Source organism: Astatotilapia calliptera, chromosome 3, assembly GCF_900246225.1.
Source record: "Astatotilapia calliptera chromosome 3, fAstCal1.2, whole genome shotgun sequence".
Lineage (NCBI taxonomy): Eukaryota > Metazoa > Chordata > Actinopteri > Cichliformes > Cichlidae > Astatotilapia > Astatotilapia calliptera.
The window spans coordinates 30,412,616-30,434,648 of NC_039304.1; the positions used below are offsets into that span (position 1 = coordinate 30,412,616).

The 22,033-nt window shown below is 39.2% G+C and overlaps 1 protein-coding gene and 1 long non-coding RNA gene across 2 annotated transcripts in view; one reads left to right on the plus strand and one right to left on the minus strand.

The window, feature by feature from the left end:
* LOC113014254 (dysferlin-like) overlaps window positions 1-22,033 on the plus strand; it is a 70,602-nt gene that overhangs the window by 10,583 nt on the left and 37,986 nt on the right. The window contains exons 2-22 of the mRNA XM_026155672.1: window positions 4,889-4,944; window positions 5,901-5,992; window positions 7,968-8,073; window positions 12,177-12,300; window positions 12,838-13,094; window positions 13,178-13,306; window positions 13,394-13,456; window positions 13,586-13,636; window positions 13,774-13,804; window positions 14,987-15,102; window positions 15,248-15,374; window positions 15,462-15,565; window positions 15,702-15,770; window positions 15,862-15,905; window positions 16,244-16,326; window positions 19,417-19,449; window positions 19,705-19,820; window positions 20,208-20,321; window positions 20,417-20,594; window positions 21,473-21,597; window positions 21,835-21,941. Of these exons, the coding sequence (XP_026011457.1) occupies window positions 4,889-4,944; window positions 5,901-5,992; window positions 7,968-8,073; window positions 12,177-12,300; window positions 12,838-13,094; window positions 13,178-13,306; window positions 13,394-13,456; window positions 13,586-13,636; window positions 13,774-13,804; window positions 14,987-15,102; window positions 15,248-15,374; window positions 15,462-15,565; window positions 15,702-15,770; window positions 15,862-15,905; window positions 16,244-16,326; window positions 19,417-19,449; window positions 19,705-19,820; window positions 20,208-20,321; window positions 20,417-20,594; window positions 21,473-21,597; window positions 21,835-21,941 (2,125 nt within the window). The remainder of the gene's footprint in view (window positions 1-4,888; window positions 4,945-5,900; window positions 5,993-7,967; window positions 8,074-12,176; window positions 12,301-12,837; window positions 13,095-13,177; window positions 13,307-13,393; window positions 13,457-13,585; window positions 13,637-13,773; window positions 13,805-14,986; window positions 15,103-15,247; window positions 15,375-15,461; window positions 15,566-15,701; window positions 15,771-15,861; window positions 15,906-16,243; window positions 16,327-19,416; window positions 19,450-19,704; window positions 19,821-20,207; window positions 20,322-20,416; window positions 20,595-21,472; window positions 21,598-21,834; window positions 21,942-22,033) is intronic.
* On the minus strand, window positions 9,449-11,341 carry LOC113019229 (uncharacterized). The gene is made up of 3 exons (XR_003271992.1): window positions 10,910-11,341; window positions 10,747-10,836; window positions 9,449-10,669 (listed from the first exon to the last, which is right to left on the minus strand). It is a non-coding gene; the product is annotated as an uncharacterized LOC113019229 (long non-coding RNA).

Consider the following 22,033-nt stretch of genomic DNA (forward strand, 5'->3'; position numbering starts at 1 on the left):
ATTCCTGTTTTCCGATCTGATTTTCGTGTAGGGCCTACTTTCCATGACTCAGTATCTGACTCCTTTATGAAGAGCGCTCTGCTTTCTACTTCCTGCCTTTGTCCTAACAGTTTTCTCGTGCCATCACACAAATACTTGTATCGTCGTCTTACCTCAATCTATTGCTAATTTTAAATTGAGTGCACAGATCAACAGCCCACTTTTAACAAAGACTAGTGTAAGTCTCTTTCACGGTTTAATAAGCGATGTGCCAGCAGATGTTTTTCCTATTTTGTTTACTCATGCATATCTCACTCTCCTCATACACTCTTAAATTAAGTGAATTTGGTGCAGTGACTCTGCATCTTTCCTTTTCCAGCAGAGCCAGACACCTTAAGCATCAAAAATGAATGATATAATCCATTTATATACTTAAAAAAGCATGGAAAATAAACGAGTTGGTGGCTTTTTCCCCCACAAAAACTGTGTTCCAATAACTTGAAGAATTTAGAGTTCGAAAGAAAAATGACAGAAAAATTGAAAGAGAATTTCCTCCCCTCAAGAACACAGATACCATGTCCATTTTTAGACATCAGAGATGTTAGTTGAGCAACTGTTATATGAACTGACTAATCTCAACGGATCCAGAGGGAGGGATATGCATTTTCTGCATTTAATGTATTCAAAACGGTTTGTGGAAATGTATCCCAGAGTTTCCAGAGCAATTCTGGCCTATAATAGTGACCAATACAATAGACATTTTCATGGAAACTCTTTCTGCACAAGGTTATGGTGAGTACTAATGCACAGACAGATGACTGTTTTTTTTTTTTGTTTTTTTTTCCCTACGCTGTGTTTGTGAGCAATGAGTCTATGGGTGCTGTGATTAAATCTGGCAGCGTGTGCTGGTGTTTGTGTCCTAAAGGCAGGATTTCCGGCCAAAGTGTTGTTATTGTCAGTGAGTGTTGTTCTCAATCAAAACAGAAATAAAAGCTGGCAGCACTGTACTATTTATAATGTGGATCCCCCATGTGGGTCAGACTGAGCTGCTGGTACTGTTCTCAATTACTCCACACAGACACTCCTTAACCAAACAGGAGGCAACAATAATAAACCCTTAACACTTCAAGTCTACAAACTGTGACATAGTCTCTATTTCCAAAGTCACTTCTTGAAAATAATTAAAACATAGTAACATTTACCGTACACATAAATTGTATATTGTTCAGTTTCATATTACTGCTTTAAATTGTCAGTATCAGTCATCAAAGTATCATTGGCTAAAATACAGAACCATGAGTTACTCCTAAGGAATGAATGAGAGACACTGTAAAAGTGCTCAAGCAGAGTGCAAACGCACACAATAAGAACCTAGAAAACACATCAAATACGTAAACTGAGATATTTCATTATTTCTAATCTCTCCAAATATTATTGGTCCAAATATATCAGGCTCTGAAAACTACATGGGCGATTGGTTGTTCATGTGACCATAACTCCTTAAACTTTGAGCTGACTTTAAAAATTCATGTCCACACACACAGTGAAGGTCTAAATCTAGGTTTCCTATACGTGTCTGAAAACCCAGAGGGCTGCACTATTCTATTCTCAGCTCATAATAGAAATGTGCCAAGCTGAACTGGGAAGTTAATACTGTGCCACTTCCTCTCTGCAGGTTCCAGACTGTGGCACCAGCACTTGGGAGATTTCTAGAGTTGACACGCACAACACACACACATTCACTCATGAATCAAATGTAACCTCTCAACCTTTCTGTGGAAGGGTGGAGATGTTTTTTTTTTTTTTTTTTTTTTTATATCCCACAAGAACGGAGGCACTCTTACGTAGGTAACTTGTGTGTGTGTGTGTGTGTGTGTGTGCGCTTGCTTGGGTGTGTATAGTTGAATTAATGGTTTTATTGCTCTCTGTTTGTGTTTGTGTTCTCAAACTTGGTGATCGCTGTAGGGAAAACAGGAAGGCAAACAACTTGTGTGTCCGTGTGTGTGTGTGTGTGTGTGTGTGTGTGCATACTGGGAATACATGTATTAAAAATATTAATTGTACTCCAGTTGAAGCCAAAGATATGTGACCAATGACCTTTGGTTTCCAAAAGGGTCTGGAAATTTTTAGACAACCAGACTTGCATGTTTAGAGCGCTAAAAAAAGTGTCCACGCAGAAAGAAATTCGCAGAAACGTGGTGACTAGAGACCAGAGAAATTCAACAACATCAGTGACTTCAATCTAATATGCTATCAGGACAATGTGAAGTGGGAAGGTTCCAAATACAGACCGTATGTATAGACGACTGACATAAGTACTGTGACATCACCCACTGGCTTCTGAAGTTCTGTTTTGAAGCCTCGAGATGACTGCTTCCACCCTAACCATGTTGGAAAAGCTAAGATGAGACAAAGAAGTGTCGATCTGACTGTAAAAGCCAACACTCATTGGCTAATGACTCGTGATTGACAAGTCATAAGCGAGCACATGGTTTTATAACACAGATAATACTATTTTATAACATTGTATGACCAAGATTGATAAAACAGTACCTCATTTTTTTTATTTAATATAACCCCTAATAAATGACTGAACCCTTCAACTCAGCAGTTTGTCTATGAGATTCAATTCAATATTATTTATTTCATGAAAAATCACAACAACAAAATCACAACAAAAATCAATGCAAAGGCCCTACAATTTTAGAGAGAAACCCCAACTATCAAACCGCCTATGAGCAAGCACTTGGTGACAGTGGAAAAGAAAAACTCCCTTTTAATAGGAAGAAATTTCAGCATTACCTGGCTCAGGGAGGGGCCACCATCTGCTCAAACCATTTGGGGGTGAGGGGAAAAGATGTGATGTTATTTTCCCATGAACTGCTATAGGACAACAAGTCTTTGTTCAACTAAAGTTATCACCATAGTGTGACAGGTTTTTAGGCACAACTGCATTGACTTAATTTTTTTGACCTGGAAGTTATGTCCACGTTTGATACTCCCTGTGGTTCTAAGATAAACTTGTGTCAACTTTGAGTTGGATGATATGGCAGGCTGATGAATCCAGAAGGTTACCAAGGCAAGCTGAGCCTAGAATGTTTTTGGTGACCAAACCTAAGCAACAAAATGATGTGCAATGAAAAAATAGCTTCCTGTGTGGACACCCTTTTACTTTCATTTTTAGTGTCTCCTATCCTCTTATTACATTTTTCTGATTCTCTTTTTTGCACATTTTATGCACCAGTTTAAGTTATTCATTCAGCGTTTTTTATTTACTCATGGTTAAAAATCTGTAATTATTCATATTTGACTTTTGTAACCCCTGACCTTTCTTGTTTTATTTGCACTTGCCTTTAAAATACATCATAATGTAAAAAACATGTCTGTAAAAGCTCCTCAAGAATAACTTAAGTAATTTTTAAAATAATCTAATCTAATGGGATTATCAGATAAACAACTGCAGTCAATACATGCAAAACTACCGTCATTTGTATCAGCTTCAGCTGTCCTTGGTGACATTTACCAGGAATTAGCACGTCATGGAAATGAAAAGGTAACTTCAAAGATGAAGACAATGGCCATTGACTCTGTTTCCTTTTATCTGGAAGCACCAGTTTAGTCTCTGTCTCAATCAATTCCTGTTTTACCAAAAATAATTGGAAACTGTGATAACTGCCCCCCTGTGTGATAACTCACATTATCACATATTTGTACACATATTGTTTCATAAGTGGCCTTCAGTATTTGAGTACCTATTCTGGCAGGGTATTAACCTGTCTCACCTCTCACTTCTGGTTAAAGCTGCCCGACGGCGGGCAGGAAATCAGAGCTCCGAACTTCATGTTACAGGAAGCCATGGAAAGATAACACACATATACAAATAAACCTATTGTGTGTCAGTAGTTATTTTAGAGCAGAATATTTATACCACTGTTTATGTGCGAACTTGTTTCTATAGTGCACCTTTTGGAGGAATTACAATAAAATGTATGTCAGTAATCATCACACAAAATGAGACGACTAGAATTGATATACTTATATTATTTAATCTTTACAACAACTTAAAATACAGATAATAAAAATTACATAGTAAGTTCAATCTCTGCAATAGTCTTAATTTTGTTTACCAAAAATGGTATATATTTCAACTTTAAACTCTGACTTTAGCAGTTTTTTTTATGGAGAAGGGTAATTTATTCCAAAGTTTTAAGGTGCAATGTGTAAAGTTTTTTTTGTTCTTGTGTTTTAACATTCAGAATAACTTCATATCTTTGATTAGCATAACCATGAACGAGGGTAACAAAAGTTTCATGTGATGGAGCAGTTTTTCTTATCATTATACAGCTACATGAGTGGTAAAGATAAACAATCCACCCTTACTGGAACATTTAACTATTTTATTCTACACATTTCATTAAAATGTTTGTCAGTGTGGATAGTGTAGGATAGATTGGGGTGACTGCATAGACTTTGAGTCTTTTCTGAAGGACCTTACTAAGTTATTATTATGCTTATTCAAAGTTGGAGTAGATAAGGACACATTTTCTTTTCTATTGTTAAAAATATTTTTTTCCCACTAATCTGATTTATAAAAATTGTTTTTTAGATGGCTATGCTCATAAATGTTGGTCAAAACTTTACTTTGTAAGTAAAGTTTGCACTATTAGTTGAGCTAATAGCAGAGCAAATATATTTGACACACAGGTTTCTAACTTAAGTTGTTGGTTACTGCAAAAAGGAGACTTTCAGTTTTTCCGAGATGGCGTTAAAAATTATTTTTCTCATTTCTGACACAACTTAAGGTCAATATCTGTATTGACCTTAAGTTGTTAATATCCTAAATTGTAGGATTATCTTCATATAGAAAAATTACAAACATTACATTTTCCATTTTCTATATCTGTTTCAGGGTCCAAGAAGAAGACAAAGGTCATCAAAAACAATCCTAACCCTGTGTGGAATGAGGTAAGTCCCCCATTAAGCCACAAATTCATCAACCCATCATCTGTTAAAGTTCCTAAGTGTGTGATAATGCAATGTCAAATATTAAGTATATTTTAATTATTAATGTGAGAACAAGTTATAACCTAATTTAAAAGTAAGGCATTGCTTGGTAAAGGACTCAAAGTGGAAAATGCAGGATGAGTCCTCCTCTTGCATACAGTCCTGGAGTCCTCATCAAAGTGAAGCATCCATAGATTCATATAGAAACTCAAAATACAGACAAAAATAGTTGAAAACAAAAAAAGATCTAGTAAAGATATAAAGATAATGTTTTATTTGTTAGAATGGCAGCAGCCTTGCAATTTAGGTAAGTCTGTTGTTATGGTACATTAATCTACCATTGGGTCCTAACAATGCTAGTTTTGACTGCTTCTTTATTCATATCTGGTCGCAACATCAGGCCACTCAAAGTGAGTAAAATAATTTGCTACCTGAAAGTTAGATCTGACTTGGAAATTTGTAATAATTAACATAACTGCTTAAGATAGAAATTTGCTGTATGTAGTCAGCAATTTGCAATTAACGTGAAAGTTAACATTAGCTAACGTTAGTCAGAAAAAAAAACCTGTTTGATTTTACTTACACAAGCCTGTATGAATGATGTTTTGGGAATTGAAATCAACCCTGAATTGGCTTTCCCCTGGGTTAGCTTACCACCTATCTAGCATACCCTAAAAACACATTCAGTGCATTTAGTAAGTTTGCAACATTACGAGCTGGTGAAATTGTGACAACATCTCTGTATGAGCAAAATAACCAGACAAAAAAATTATTTGCAATTTGCAAGTACTTCACAAATATAATGCAATAAAGGTGCAGTAAGGATATTACAAAATATCATCATTAAAATGTTCTGCCTTAATGATCCCATTTTCACTCTTTTTTTTTTAAACATTTCTTTCCTTTGTGTCCGTCAGGGTTTTGAGTGGGATCTGAAGGGGATTCCTCTGGACTCTGGAGCTGAGATTCACTGTGTTGTTAAAGATCATGAGAAAATGGGGAGAAACAGGTACTCTGTGCTATGCTAATTATATGCATTCAGATGTGGCATCAAAACACTGAAGAAATATACAAAATGACCCTGAAAAAACTTCTTTAAGTAGTTTTCCTTTTATAGGCAGGCAAGTGTCTCAGATGGTGACAGATCTTATCATTAGAGATTTCCAAAAAAAAGAGGCATAATTGTTTTAAACAAGAAAAATAGATCAAACCCATAAATACAACTGAAGAGTAAAAGGGAAAGGTCTGTTTTAAACTCCAAACGGGCTATATTTACTTTTAATCTCTCATCACTGGCAGCTGTTTGTAAATCATTTTAAACCTTGTCCTGGCCAACAGACAGATAAAGAGGCGATATGTACAAATCACCCCTGGGATAATAAATTTAGGATTGTCATACTATGTTTGACTAGATGGAGCTGCACATTGTCACAGTAGAGATGTGGCCAGAGGACCCCTCAGTGGGTTATTTTTGGATTACTTCACTCGATCAAGATGTCACACCAGTCAGAGTTCTTTCAGAAGGGAAGGGGCAGGAACGAAAGAATCAGGTCTTCCCCTCATTGTGGTATTTATTCTGCCAAATTCCCACCCATTCACTCTCTGTTGTGCTGAAAGATGAATGGATCCATAAATCAGCCACTCAAATTACAGTGGAACTTGACTGTGTCTCAGCTCTCAGCATAAATCCATTATCGTTGGACTAAGTATTTGTTTTCTAAGGAGCTTCAAGAAAAGCGATTGGTCGTCTTTAAGTTTCCTGAAGACGTTTCACCTGTCATCTGAGAAGCTTCTTCAGTTACCCACTACTGATCATGTGCCTCACCACATGAGCCAAAGTGTGAAAAAAGGCATGGGTCATGAGTTTTCCAATGAAACCATTGTGAGACCTTGCTACACCCTATCATGTGACTTAATGAGATCACCTAAAGCAAGATGGGATTGGGGGTTGAGGCGCCTGTGGAAGGGATCTCAAAACCGCGTTGTAGGTGGCAGACCACCTCCTCTAATCAAAGATGGTCATTCACAGTGGGGATAGATAGCCTCTTGAGGGACAACTCCCACTAGAGTTTAAATGCCATTTGGTTTTAGAACTGAAGGAGTTTCTCAGATGAGACATGAAACATCTTCAAGAAACTTAAAGAAGTCAAGTCGCTTTTTGTTTCATAGCTGGATAGAGTACCATGACCTGGATGACTGAGAACTTACACAGCATTTTTTTTTTTTTTTGTCGGTGATTTCTGTTCACCTGGACTTAATGTGTGAAGTGCATATTTGTCATTTTGAGGTGTATTTGCTTTACCATGTTCCTTTGATCTCTCTAGGCGTTACAACTTTGCTTGACAATGTTGTACAGTAACAAAAATAACCACCAAGGTTGGGGAATAAATGTTGTAAGATGTCAGAAAATGACTGTGAATGGGGAAACAGGGAAACTAAGAGTTTATCAGAGACTAGGCACAGGTGCAACACCGTTAGGGTCATGTGGTAAGAGCTGTAATTCAGTCCTTGAAGTCTATAACAGATGGATATCACCAAATACTGGGTTTCCTTCTTTGAGAGGCTTTGCATAATGCATCTCATTATTGGAGACTTTGATAATGGCATGCATGCCTCCTCAAGAGTGTTCATGCTATGGCCAGATGTTGGGAAGAGGTTTTTTTGTTTTGTTTTTTTAACGAAGGAATGAATTTTGGGATCATCAGCTTTTCTTGGTTGTTGCTGAGCTGGTTAGTGCATTCCTAATTTTTAAGAATTTACCAGTCCTAAAGTTTTCTCTCTCTTTCTGATATGTTTATTTGATTTTTTTCAGCCCAATGGTGGCTGACATATTAATGTTGTCATTTCTTTGATTCTCATACTGGGACTTCCAGGGAAAATGTACTTGGGATCAACTCCAGCTGTGTCTTTAAAGATGTTATTTTGTAAATAACGCAGTTGTTTTTAAGATCCATCTCTGTGTTTCTGGTGTGTGTCTCTTTCAGGTTTCTGGGGGAGTGTCGGCTAGGTCTTAGAGATGTGCTCAACTCTCCCAATTTCGCCGCCACCTTCACCGTCTCCTTGCTGGACACCAAGAGGAACAACACAGGGGTGAGCACACGGAACTGCACTGACTGATTAATCTGCAGCCTAACTGCGTCACAAGTCAATTATAAATGACTCCAAGTTTCCTCTTTTGAGCTTAAAATAAAGTGAGCAACATTTCTGAATCATAGTTGATTTGTTATTTCCTTCTTTGGGATCCTTAATAAAAAAAAAAAAAAAGAAGAATCAGAAACACAAAAATGTCTCTCCACAACAAATAAAATGAACTATAAATAACTGCAATTGATTTTATTAGATGGGTTCTTTGCTAATCTGCTGACTAAGGCTGATCAGGGCTGTAATGTCAAGAAAAATGGTCAACAGGTGGTTAGTGGGTGGGTCTTGGACTTGATGAGGCACTGATGTGTTCATGTGCTGCTGGGGAAATCCAACATGGATTTTCCGTTTATATTTCTTGTACTTTTTTGTTGGAAAATATGAACTCATGAGCTCAAAATTAGGCAAAGGTCTTGCTGGAAGCAAGAGATGTTCTTTATGTTTTTCATCTTTTTCCGTTTGTTCCAAGTGTGTGAGCATTACTATTTATCTTATATCAGCAAGGTTATGTCAAATTTAATTAACTCTAGTAAGCACTGGTACCACACTGCAAGAAAGTCCTAGCTTGCATGTTCTCTCCGTTCTGCATGTATTCTCTGAGGGTCCTTATGGCAGCTGGGATATTGTATTCTAGGTGTTTTTTTGTTTTTTTTATTGTCATTAAAAAGACACCTAGAATACAGTATCTATTACTGGCTAGTATTACTGGAGCCTTTTTCTTTTTTAAAATTAAAAAAAAACCCCACTTCTAATTATGAGAAACCTTCAGCAGCTGATGGTTATTCAGTGATGAAATGCTTGATTTCCTTTTTCCTCTAATTATGCAACACTGCTCTATGGAGACCCACATTGACATAATACAGGTGTAGCCTAGAAAACCAGTCATCACAGCTACAGGTCTAACCCAACACCAACTAAAATAAAATTGTTCAGTAGTTTTAGTTTCCAAAAGAGCTCAAACTCAAATTGGTCTTTTAGTTGAAGATGCAGAAGTATAAGATCTGGGCACGCACACACATGCACGCACACACCTTGGCAGCCAAACCTACAGTGTTTTATAGCAGCAAATGAAACACTGTTCTCTTCCCCATCCTTGCTTCCTGAAGCCAAAACAAAGTCTTCCTGTCACTGTCAGACTGGACCTGATTGATGCCACATACATGTGCACACACCCACACACACACTGTATGCTATGTACAATGTGTGATTTATCAGTTTTTTTCTTCATTAGTCATAGAACGCAAACTCTGTTACAAACAAAAATAAAACTAATATTGTTTCTTCAAAGATTTCTTGATGCATCTGCCCTTACAACTGTTTGCTTCCACAAACAAAATCTTACACAGATTCAGTGAGAGAGCCAAGAAATCAAGAAAAACATGTCAAGATATTCACATTCTTAACATCTACTCCACAGAAACTGTAGTCTGACCAGAGTTGGACACGCCGAGTCTGATGAGTTTGTTTACAGAAACATAACAGCTTATCACTTAAGCTGCTTTTTCCTGTTGAAGGAAACAGTAGAAGCCACCCCTGCTACCACAGAGTAACTCATCTTGATTACAGTGTGCAGGAAACAGGTCTTTTCTGGTGGTGGTGGTGGTGAGGTTAAATGCCACTTTGAGTTTGGGTAGAGAACCATAAGTGAAGAATGGTGGGCTCGTCCAGGATTTAAACCAGGGACAACTTGCACTTTAAACTTGAACCAGACCAGTGAAACGGTTCTTTCTGCCAGTGTGCAGAAGTTTAACTACATATTTAATCCCTGAGATATCTTATATACAAAAGTGAAGTACTATTTCAACTGAAGGAAAGTCAGCACAACTCTTTGAGCTTAAACTAAACTACAGAAATCTATAATTTAATTACTTTGGTGAAATACAAATGGCTACAGGGGAGGTCTTTATCAGTAGGAAAAGTTGTAGCTTATGTGACCCGTGGTAGGTACCTATTTAAAATAGGACAGAGCCGTAGGCGCACAGTCAGTTTAAAAGAGTTTAATTTTTTTAATACAAAATAAAAGAAACAGTGTAACAGCGGCACCTCAAACCAATTAAAAACGTTACCTTATTAGAGACGATAAAACTGTGCGATTGCCCGTGAGACGGGACAAGCGCTGCGGGGAACCGTTTAAAAACAAATCGACATAGCACACAGGTAAAACATGGACGGCAACTCACACATGACCCCAAATGGGTAAAACACTATAGAAAAAAAGTCAAATCTTCAGTGCCGTCTTCACTCGGGCCCACCGCTGTGCATGCAAAAGCGGGGAGACAAAAAAAAAGGATTTGTTTTCCCTGCAGCGCCTTCACCGTCTACGACAATATATATATATATAAATAAAGGGGTTAAAATACTAAAAGGATCAATATCTGTGGTGCCTACTGATACAGAAAAAGTAAAACCAAAAACCAAAACCATCGACAGCCGCAGCAGTCAGTCTGTCGGCTTACACCAGTTTAAAACAAATTAAAACACACTGATGTGTCGGGTCCTTTGCCTGCAGCCAGAAATCCACCTGGCAAAGCAGCAGCTCGGTACTCTGTGAATAAAAGACAGGAGATCACTAGCTGGACAATAAAACACAGGAATATTCCTCCACTGAATTGGTTTTGTTACCTGTCCACAAGTTCGTGTCACACCCTAATAAATGTGGGTCAGTGGCGATGAAGTCCACTATACCGTTCTCACGGGAGCAATGTTTCCCACCTACAAGGGTGCAAATAACTGTAAACCTCTGCCAATAGCCAGAGCTCAAGTGGTACATTTTTGTGTAACCTACCGTTCTAACAGAAGTTTAGGGGAAGGACGCGTATCAGACTTTCATAGTTAAGAAACACCAACTTGCCCAACTCGGACCAAGCACTCGCAGCTTCAGGTTTGCAAAGGAATACCCAATTGCCCACACCTGCACTTATGAAAGGAGCGAAGACCAGCTCCGCCCACCAGGGGCGGTCCCAAATCTCCAGGTCTCACCTGTCACATTCATACAAATAAACTATACAATTACACAATTAAAAGTCCAAATATTATGTTCTCCTTTGCATTTTCCGAAAGCGATCCAGTGTCCCAGACTGGAATCTTTGCCAGGCCAAGTCATGTTTGACACCCCTGCCCTAGACCAATGAGCCACATGTTTTATGCATAATTTGTGCTGAGGTGTATGATGAAGTGAAATTCTCTAAGTTTAATTAAACCAACTTGTAGGGCACAAAAAACCCCAAAACAAATAAAACTGCTAAAAAGTGCTAAAAAAATAATTGCAGTTCCTCAAAAGGCCTGTAGAGGCACTAAATAGAAGTCACGACTTCCTGTCTTAAAAGCTTAAACTTAACAGCATTAATCACAGCCTGGTTTAAATAACTGTTTTGGCCTCGTTGGATAGTTTCCACCACCAAAACAACTGAACACAGAGTGAAATGCTTTTATAACTCAGTCTTGCATCAGTTTTAGTAAATCTGAAGGTAGGGTGGCAAACTCTGTCTCTAAGCCTAACCCGGATGATACAGATGAATAGCATGGGTAGCATAAAGGCCACTGCAGTTAAGTTACTTATTAAGTGCCATCCGCTGACCTGCTCTTCCATCATCTTTTACTGTACTTTCTCCAGAGACATATACAAGTGTCCTATGCATTCACTTCCTCTTTGCCTTCTTATGTATGATTAGTTCCAGCTGAGTGTGCACCTGTTCGCCCTCCTCTCGTTATCCTGCCTGTGTATTTAAGTCCTCAGTCCTCAGGCCACAACAACAAACAGAGGACCGTTTGTTGTTGTGGCCTCCACATTTGCTGTGTGTTCTTGCGTAAGCACCATGTTCTCTAGCCATGTCATGAAATGTTGAGTGCAAGATTTTTAGTTCTAGTTTATCTTTTCTTTGTTTTCTTTCAGCGTTCATATACCTAGTTTTAGTTTGTGTTCTCCAGCAATAAAGCTGCCACCTTTAGTTAAGCATTTTGTCTCCAAGCCCTGCGTTTGGGTCCTACATTCTGCCTGCCACACAGCCAAACATGACAGATCTTCTACAAGTTGTGTTTTCTGCCTCCCATAGGCCACGCTGACCCTGCAAGTTTCCTACCTTCCTCCTCCGGGATCGGCTCCGATGTTTCAGCCTCCTCCCCAGCTGGACCCTCAGCCTCATAACAATCCCAGTGTGGAGCTGGACACGGTCACAAGTAACCTCAGCGTGTCATATAGTGAAACAATAATTGCAGTGGTGTGAAAAAGTGTTTACCCCTTTCGAGATGCTGTGTTACTTTTACAGCAGATGTAATGACACACACACACACACACACACACACACACACACACACACATATATATTTTGGTCAGCTGACCACTCCTGGGGGGTCACCACTGTTTCAAGTTTTCTCCATTTGTGGGTAATGTCTCTCACTTTGGTTCACTTGAGTCCCAAAGCTATAGAAATGCTTTGTAACCTTTTCCAGACTGCGCGATCTCAACACCTTCATTTAGAAACTGAACTGCATTTTGTATTTACTTATTATCTTTATCAAATATTTAAACTTATCTGATGATCTGACACATTTATGTGTAAAACAAAAACATACAAAGACCCTGGAAGAGTGCAAACACTTTTTCACACCACTGTATGTTTTTTTCCCCTTCTTCTGTTTCCATTTGCCCAACCCAGTGTCTCCATTTTGTTAGTTTACCCCAAGATTTATTTCCTGGGACTACTTTCTGTGCAGTGATCTCTCTGGATACTTTGGGCGAGGAGGATACAGAGAGTATGATGATGCTTGAGCCCACAGAGGACCAGGGAGCAGACGATGGACGCTCCATGGTGATAATTGGTCCTCAGGGGCCCCCGGGCCAGGAATCCCCCACCGCCCAGACGCCCAAACGTTCACCGCCATCCTACCACACCCAAGGAGGGCTGAGGAAGAGGAGGAGAGGAGCCAGCAGTCAGCCCAAACAGCTACCCAACAAACCACAGGATCTACAGGTTAGTTACAATACTTAAAAAAGACACATTAAAGGAATACTTACACTCCATACATGTTGCTGTCCACACGTGTCCTCTTCCAGATTCGTGTGCGGGTCATTGAGGGACGACAGTTGCCGGGCATCAACATTAAACCTGTTGTTAAGATAGCAGTTGCCGGGCAGTCCAAGAGGACCCGAATCAGAAAGGGGAACAACCCAGTCTTTGATGAGGTGAGTAAATGTTTTTGCTGCTTTTTATTCTAACTTTACATGTTACTTTTTACTCAAACTTCAACTTGCATTTATTTCCCTCCACAGACTTTCTTCCTGAACTTCTTCGAGACACCCTCAGACTTGTTTGACGAACCCATTTTCATCACTGTGAGTGTGACGTTTTTCTCTCTCTTTTTTTTTTATTTGTTTACCTTGAATAAATCCAGCGTGTGGGAGAAATTCAACACTATCAGCGTTTCTTATTTTTATCAGAGTTATAATCGTTCTCTTTTTCAGGTATGTGACTCTCGTTCGCTTAGAACTGACGCCGTGATAGGTGAATTCAAGGTAAGAGCTTTAACTTGAGTCTATGATTTCTATGAATATTGGACTGCGGTGTACTGTGATAAATTAGGAGGGGGGGCACGTGTGCTTTGGAAATTAGAAGAACTCAAACATCTGTCTCTGTGTTCTGTTTTCCACAGATGGATGTGGGCACCATCTACAATGAGCACAGTGAGTATATGGTTGTTTGATTTAAACATTTTTAGGTGTATTTGCTTGAAAAAGTTTAAACAAAGATCTAAATGCTAAACTGTAAATTATGTCAGATTGATCAGTCTGATGACATTTTTCATTTACTTAGCTTTTAGCCATTTAGTCAGGCAGCTAGCATTCTCACCTCACCTCACAGCAAAAGGGTTCCTGGGCTTATTCCCTGACTTTTTCCCTTGTGTTAGCTGGGAAAGGCTCCAGCATCCCTATGACCCTGATTTGGATACGTGGTTATGAAAAAGGATGAGTGAAGAGCTGTTCTCACACATTGGCACTGCTGCTGTTCTACACAGCAACCTGGCAAATGAAAACTTGACAAATGTTAAAATGGTCTTTAACCTGCCAGGTCCAAAGACTTTGTGATGTCAGATTGAGTCAGGGTGCAAATGCAGTTAACTGTCCAGTGTATTCAACACTAGCAAGTCAGAGTCTTGTGTGCTGCCTACTGCCTGTGTCCATTTAGCTAAACCACATTAGTATTTCCAGGTATGAAAATGTTTCTGAACCATTAGATGATGCCACCCACCGGTTTTCTGAACCACTTTTTGAACCCTCTGTGGTAATTGTTTTTGCTGCTGCCACTTTGTTTTTTGGACCAGAAATAACGATATCTGGATAAGAAGTTGGAGTGCGAAGTTATCAGCTAAAGCTAGCAAGCTTGGATGGACAGCTGTATTCATAGACCTCACAAGCTGTAACATCTCACTTTAAAGGGTCCAGCAAACATTTATACAAGTGTTAAGAGAACAAAAAGCAAAACAAAACATATTTGAATGTATTATCATTGACTGTCAGGGCAGTCAAAATTAAAATATTTGAAGATATATTCATATCAGTGATACTGATGTGTTAAAATCCATTAAGTCTGTCAAACAATGATGCTTACAGCTAAATAGGAATCCAGGGTGATGATTGTATATAATATTTAGAAAATCAAGATCACTTTTTGGTCCATGCCAATCAGAAAGCTAAGGTTTTTTGTCACATGCTCCATGGGTTGCAGCTTGGTGTCATTATGTCTGGCTTTGTGTGAGAAAGGATAACTGTGAAAAGTTTCTCCTGACGTGTGTCAAAGCTGCTTTTGTTTATCCTGAATTTACAAGCTTCTGGCTTTAAACCTCTCTCTTCCTCCCCTCTTTTCAGGGCACTGCTTCTTGAGGAAGTGGCTTCTGCTTTGTGACCCTGACGACCTCTCTGCTGGGGTCAAAGGCTACCTGAAGGTCAGCTTGTTTGTCTTAGCAGCTGGAGATGAGCCACCGGTGAGTTTCATACTCTTTTACAAAATAGTCCTAGAAGGCTATGAGGTCAATCAAGTAACATGAGTTGTTCTATTTTTACATGGTTGTGCTTTTTCTGTGCAACTCATTATCACAAGTGAGTATTTGTACTTTAATGTGATTGCAGGCTGATAAACGTGAGTGTGTGGAGGATAAAGAGGATATAGAATCAAACCTGTTGAGGCCTGCAGGTCTGTCTTTGAGAGGAGCCTCGTTCAACCTGAGGATCTTCAGAGCTGAAGACCTGCCACAGAGTGAGTCTCTGTTGTTATTCTATGCACATTTGATAAGCTTGAAAAAAAAAATGTATAAAGATTCCTAATATGCTTCTCTGTCTGAAGTGGACGATGCCTTCATGGATGGGATGAGGCAGATTCTTGGCTTTGATAGCAACAGGAAGAATCTGGTGGATCCTCTGGTGGAGATTCACTTTGCTGGCAAAACGGTGCATATGACTCTATAGAAGTTAATTACATTGATAAAATGATTGTTAGTCAACAACCAAATAAAATAAAACTGGAAAGCAAATACGTTTTTAGTTAATAAAAACAAATGTGGATTGTCTTGTTTTTCGTTGTCAGATTTGCACTAAGACTTTGGAAAAGAATGCCAATCCACAGTGGAACCAGCGCCTGGCCATGCCAGTCAGAGTAAGAAATAAAGACAGACTATTCTTGTGCCAAGAAGTTGTATTTTCATTGTCACTAGAAAGTACATGTTTTTTTTCTTTCTTCTTCCCAGTTTCCTTCCATGTGTGAGAAGATGAGGATCAGAATTCTGGACTGGTGATTTTCAGCTAAAATCTCCCTTTCTCACATTTGTTCATCAAACTTAGCATCATTATCAATATTATTTTGACCTCTTTAAAAGATGGGACACCACCAAAAAATAGGGGTGGGCAGTTAATTTCCCACATGAGGAATTGGGACTGTTGTGCAGTGCCACACCAATAAGCTGAACTCAGTTGTGCTCAGTACTAACTTTATCTCTTTATAAGTCCTAGTATTTCACGTAGAAATAGAAACATTAATTATCCCACCACGCCCTAGTGTATAAGATACATTTTGACCTATGTCATTTTGACCTATGCGCTTTGCATCCTTCTATGGCTTTCTCATTTTAGGGATAGAGCCAGTCACAACGACGTTATCGGCACCACCCACCTCTGTATGTCCAAGATCTCCGCCCCCGGAGGAGAGATAGATGGTGAGTAACAAGTTGCAACCAGTCTGAACTAGACTCTACCAGATCAGATTAGGCTGGTTCAGGCTGGATTTAAACTGCACCAAAGTGTTGAAACTTGCCTGGTTTGATTACTGACATCCAGTGATAATCACACTGTTTGAAGCGTTTAACATCACATTCAGCTCTGCCTGAAAGCAGTTAGCATTAGCTTGGGGAAAATGCCCAACCTGTTTTAGAGATATTTTCAGCGAGGTTTCAGCTGATCATACAGGTCAAAATAAGGTTTTTGTCAACTTTAACGTCAACTTACTATAAAAAACTATAAAAACCTTAGTTCTGTCTTCTATTTATATAAATATGTGTAATTTGAGCGGTTTAAACATGAGTGAAACAGCACTGTCTACACTGACAGCCTGCAGCCTGCTTCATTTTGTTTCATGGATTATCTTTGTGCTAGTTATTACCAAACAGACCTGCAGTGGTTGCTGCGGTAAAGTTTCTGGGCAGGTGTATGACAGACTACAGTGAAGTTCTACACCCTACAGGGTAAAAGTGAACACAGTACTATAGATCAAACACTGAGCTTTATTCGGTTTATTTTTTTTAACACGTCAGCTCAGGAAATGACCCAGTTTGATCGGTGTGGTTGATACTCCCTGCAAACACTTAAGTTATTAACTTAGTACCCTCAGGAGCTGCAGCCTGAATCAGTAGATGCATCTGTTAGACTTTAAACAACTTCTGCCACGGTGTGTGTGTTGTTACACCATTTGCTCACACGTTTACTTGAACAATTAGACGTGATAACTGTTTGTCTCAGGTGCTGCTGTCTGTGTTCACAACAGACTTTTCCACTCTCTCTGATGAAATTTTTGCTAACCTTGTTGACTGTGTGCTTGGACAGCAGTTCTACTGGATAAGTTGTTTTTGAATAAGCAAAACCATCCTTACAAGTGGTGCATATTATAGGATTTCCCTTCCCACTTTGTTGTGCACACAACACAATCAGTATTACTGACACTTTTAAAACTGAGATTTTGACTGTGTTGAAGGAATGCCTTCAAGTGTGTGCAGCTTTGAAATACACCACTTTAACTGAATGCATCACTTTATAGTTTATGGGTTTGCTAGTGTGTTAGTTTTCACCAGGATCTCATAAACATGTCTTTACTGTTGTGGTGACTTCCAAATGTGCACATCTCAGTTAATGTCTTTGTTTTAGCGTTTGAAAACTTGAAGTGTAAAGTTTTGAAACACAGAATGAATCAGAATCAGAATCAGAATGGGTTTATTGCCAGATGTTGAGGTTTACAACATTAGGAAATTGCTGCGGTGCTTCAGTGCAGACAATAAGAATTAAAGTGCTATGTAGAAAGAAATAAAGATATGTGCATGAGATATACATGAGATATATACATGAGAATAAGAATTATGAGTGCTACGTAGAAAGATATATACATGAGTGCAGGTGGTGATCAGTGCCAAACATATATACATGAGAATAAGAATTATGAGTGCTACGTAGAAAGATATATACATGAGTGCAGGTGGTGATCAGTGCCAAACATATATACATGAGAATAAGAATTATGAGTGCTACGTAGAAAGAACCTGTGGTTTGTGCATAAAATGCATGGATGTTTCTTCAGTGGCATGTATGAAGACTAACTCGGTAATGTTTGTGTGGGAAACACTGACACTGCTTGAGTTTTCAGTCTTTGATGCCCCCAGCTGCAAAAAAAGAGAAGGTGCATGAGCTTTGGTCACTGCTTGTGGTAAATGTAATTTCTTCTTTGTCTGGAATACGTGAATAATAATGAGCCATTTTAACCAGACCATGATAAGGAAACACCAGAAAAGTAATAGAACATTCCTCACCAACCGGCCTCAATCAGCCCGACTCCCACCTCTCCCCTCCACTGTCACTCAGCATCGGATCACCCCAGGGCTGTGTTCTCAGCCCCCTACTATACGCCTTGTACACATGTGACTGTACACCAACCCACCCAACAAACGTCATCGTCAAGTATGATGATTACACCACTGTTGGTTGGGCTCATCTCTGAAGGAGATGAGACAGTGTACAGAACAGAGGTAGAGAACTTGTCCTGCTGGGACTGTATGCTTCTCTGAGCCATGGTCTGAGTAACCTTCATCACTCAGGCCACTCACATACAGACTTTATACTCAGATCAAGTATTTTTGCACTACTTCCAAGCACTTTGCAACATGTTCTCTAAAGTGTTTTATATACATTTCTCTTGTCTTGTGTATATCCCCGTATATATTTCTCATCTTTGCTATTAATTCCTGCAGTCTACCATTTATATTTATTATTTAATGTGGCGCACCCACAATTTCATTGTACATGTACATTGACAATAAAGGGCTATTATGTTCTATTCTATTTTATTCTATTGTATCAGTGCAGTAAGCTGTGTCACTGTGCCAGAAGTATTGCAGTACTCAAGAAAACTCTGTTGTATTCTATGGTGCTGCAAAAAAGACCCTTTTTCATCCACTACATCCCTCATTACACCTGGTTTGAAAAAACAAAACAAGTTGGCAAGAATAAAAATGTTTAACTTTAGGCTTCGAAAGAGGACTTAACGATCCATGGTGGCTGTGTACATCTTTAATAACCACCCATGGTTAAAAGTGATTCACTCACCTTCATGTTTTTCATCAGCTCTTTTCCTCCTTTCTTTAACTTTTGTTGCCAATAACTGTGAGTGATTTCCTGTTTCATGTTGTAAGGCCATCAACCAGATTTCCCTCCAAATCTGACTCACACATAGTGTTGATGCTGCTTCTGGCAGCAAGGGTCTAACTTTATCAGCATTGTTTATGTGGTAAAAATAACAATAATCAGGGACAAAAATATTTAATCTTTCATAGACTTTCTAAAGTTTTTCTAAAAGTATTTTATATTAAGTACCTTTTTCTGCCATTACTCGGTTGCCCACCTTGTTTAAAGTCATGTACTTCAAACAAGCTAAGCTGAAGTGTTTTGCATGTCGTGTTTGGGCTTTGAGTTTGAGTGGCGTTCAAAACACATCTGTTTCCTCTTGTTCTGTGATTCTGAACCATCCTTCCTTTCTACGCATTCAGATGACTTGACTCCACGGAGCGTCCACTCTGGCAGTACGTCCACCATCCTCTCTGTACTGTAACGCTTTTGTGTGCAAGAGTTGGGCAGTCATTTGCACTGTCTCACTTCACTGTTGTGATGTTCTCTTCTCTAAACTCAAATCTCCTTCAATCATGGTTAAATTTTGGAGAAATCTAGAAAATATCTAATCACTGCAATTGTATTTAATCATACCTGCTTGATTCTAATCATAGTTCTGCATCTTAACCCCTCCATAATAAAACATTATGTCCTTTTTGTCCCCACAGTGGATGACAGTCTTGGTTTCCTGCCAACGTTTGGTCCATGTTTTGTAAACCTATACGGCAGCCCCAGAGAGTTCACCGCCTTCAATGACCCCCATGAGGCTCTTAACTTGGGAAAAGTAACCTATTTATCTTTGTTAATGCGTTCATGATCTCCATGGCTAGTTTCAAGTCCTTTTGAATTCTATATCATGTTCATTTTGTAAACTATGGACCCATTTGGAGCACAAAAAGGAGAATTAGGCAGAGAATTAGCCTGCTTTTGTGCAGGCCCAGTCTGTATCAGATGAGCACACAGTGTCCTTTGGTTTTAAAATATCAAGATGTTGTTGGATCAGAACATTCAGCTCAAGGCTTCATTAGGAATGGTATCACATGTTTTACAGTACAGTACAGGCTGTGGAGGTGTATTTGTTTAAAGGTTATCCATGGTTATCTACACAGACTGGGTTTGTAATGACAAACTGTGACAGTGCCAGCGTCTGTCCCTTTTTTCTGTCCGTCAGGGGGAGGGCGTGGCATACCGAGGCCGGGTTTTACTGGAACTTACCACGAAACTGGTGGACAAGCCGGAGCAAAAAACTGAAGACATACCCTCAGATGATCTTTTGGTGGTGGAGGTGAGAGATTAGGACCTGATTCCAGATAGAAAGATAGATGGATAATTAGACAGATACACTGATCCCTCTTTTCCCCGCCCCTCGCCATCATGCAGAAGTTTCTCAGGAAGAGGAAGTTCTCGCTCTTCGTTGCATTTTACTCGGCCACGCTCCTCCAGGACGTCGACGACGCCATCCAGTTTGAAGTCAGCATCGGCAACTACGGCAACAAGTTCGACTACACCTGCCTTCCTCTGGCCTCCACTACTCAGTTTAGCAGGGCAGTGTTTGACGGTGAGTCAGAGGTCAAAGGTCAGGCTGGAACCGGTGTGACATTCAGAAGGATAATATTCAAAATATAACTTTATGTACTAATATAAGAAAATTTAAACATTTTCAAGATCCCGACGTGTCAAAAAATGGTTGCCACTACAGACACGTACTAAAGCCTGTGGTGATGCACTTGGCACCCCAGTGTAGTTGGCGTACGTTAACAGTTTTTGCCATCCAGACGAGTGTAGTCAACTTCTCATTTGAAACTTTGTTTTCCTCAGTTTTCACTTGCTGGCTAGGTATAGCCATGAAAAACATCAATGCTAAACATATTACACTTACCCCGTGTGTATAAATATGACGCCTTTGCAATCTTCCATATGAGACAGATTAAGATGCCAATACACACCTTATGTTTATCTGTGAGATACCAACAACTCAGAGTATTTGACACTCAGGGAACTAAAAAGGACTGAAATCTTGAGCTGTTGGGTAGTTTATGTCTGCTGTACACCTAAATGTGTGTGCAGAAAAGCAAGAGAAATGTTCAAATGTAACAAAGTGGTACACTTGAGCAGTAAATGAGTGAAAATAATAATAACAATTACGCATAAATAAATGATATACAGCATATGTAGTGAACAAAGAACTATGTTTCAGGTAATATGTATTAGTTCTCAAATCATAAAGTCAAATATAGTTTACAGAGGATGATTGGTGTTCAATGATCAGTATCAGATTTCGATGGATCTGCAGTTCAGATGATTAAAAATGTGTATTTTTATAACGCAGATAAATTTCATGCAGATTGTGATTTAAAAACTATGATTTAATTGTTTTTACAGCACTGTCTCTATTCTTGCTGCCTATGTAAATGTGTGTGTGTGCATATGTTTCAGGTTGCCACTATTACTACCTCCCATGGGGAAATGTTAAGCCGGTGGTTGTTCTCTCTTCTGAGTGGGAGGACATCAAGCCAAGGATCGAGGCTCTCAACATGTTGCTGGCCATCACAGACAGGCTGGTGTGTGCCCGAATGTGTCTTCATCTGTACTTGTTACAACTAAATCGAGTTGAAGATTTAAATACTTTATTTTTTATGCAAATATTTAAACATGAAAATAATAGTTGTTTTATGCTATTTTTATCTAAAATTACATTAAAAAAAATCAGTGTTAATAATTTAACTCAAAGCTCCCTGGAGTCGGTTGTTAAATTTGTATGCTGAGCTTTAACTGAGTGAACGGGTTTGTCTGTCCAGGAGGCGAACCTGCAGAGGGTGCAGCTGGCAGTAAAGGCTGGCGGTGATCTGGAGGAGGTGGAGCTCAGAGTGGTGGAGTTGTTGGACCAGCTTATCAGTGACTGCAGGTAAACTCAGTGTTATTTAAACTTATTGTGATCCACTTATTCCCAAGTGTTCATATGTGCTTCATTGCAGGGAGGGAACTCCAGGGAAGTTT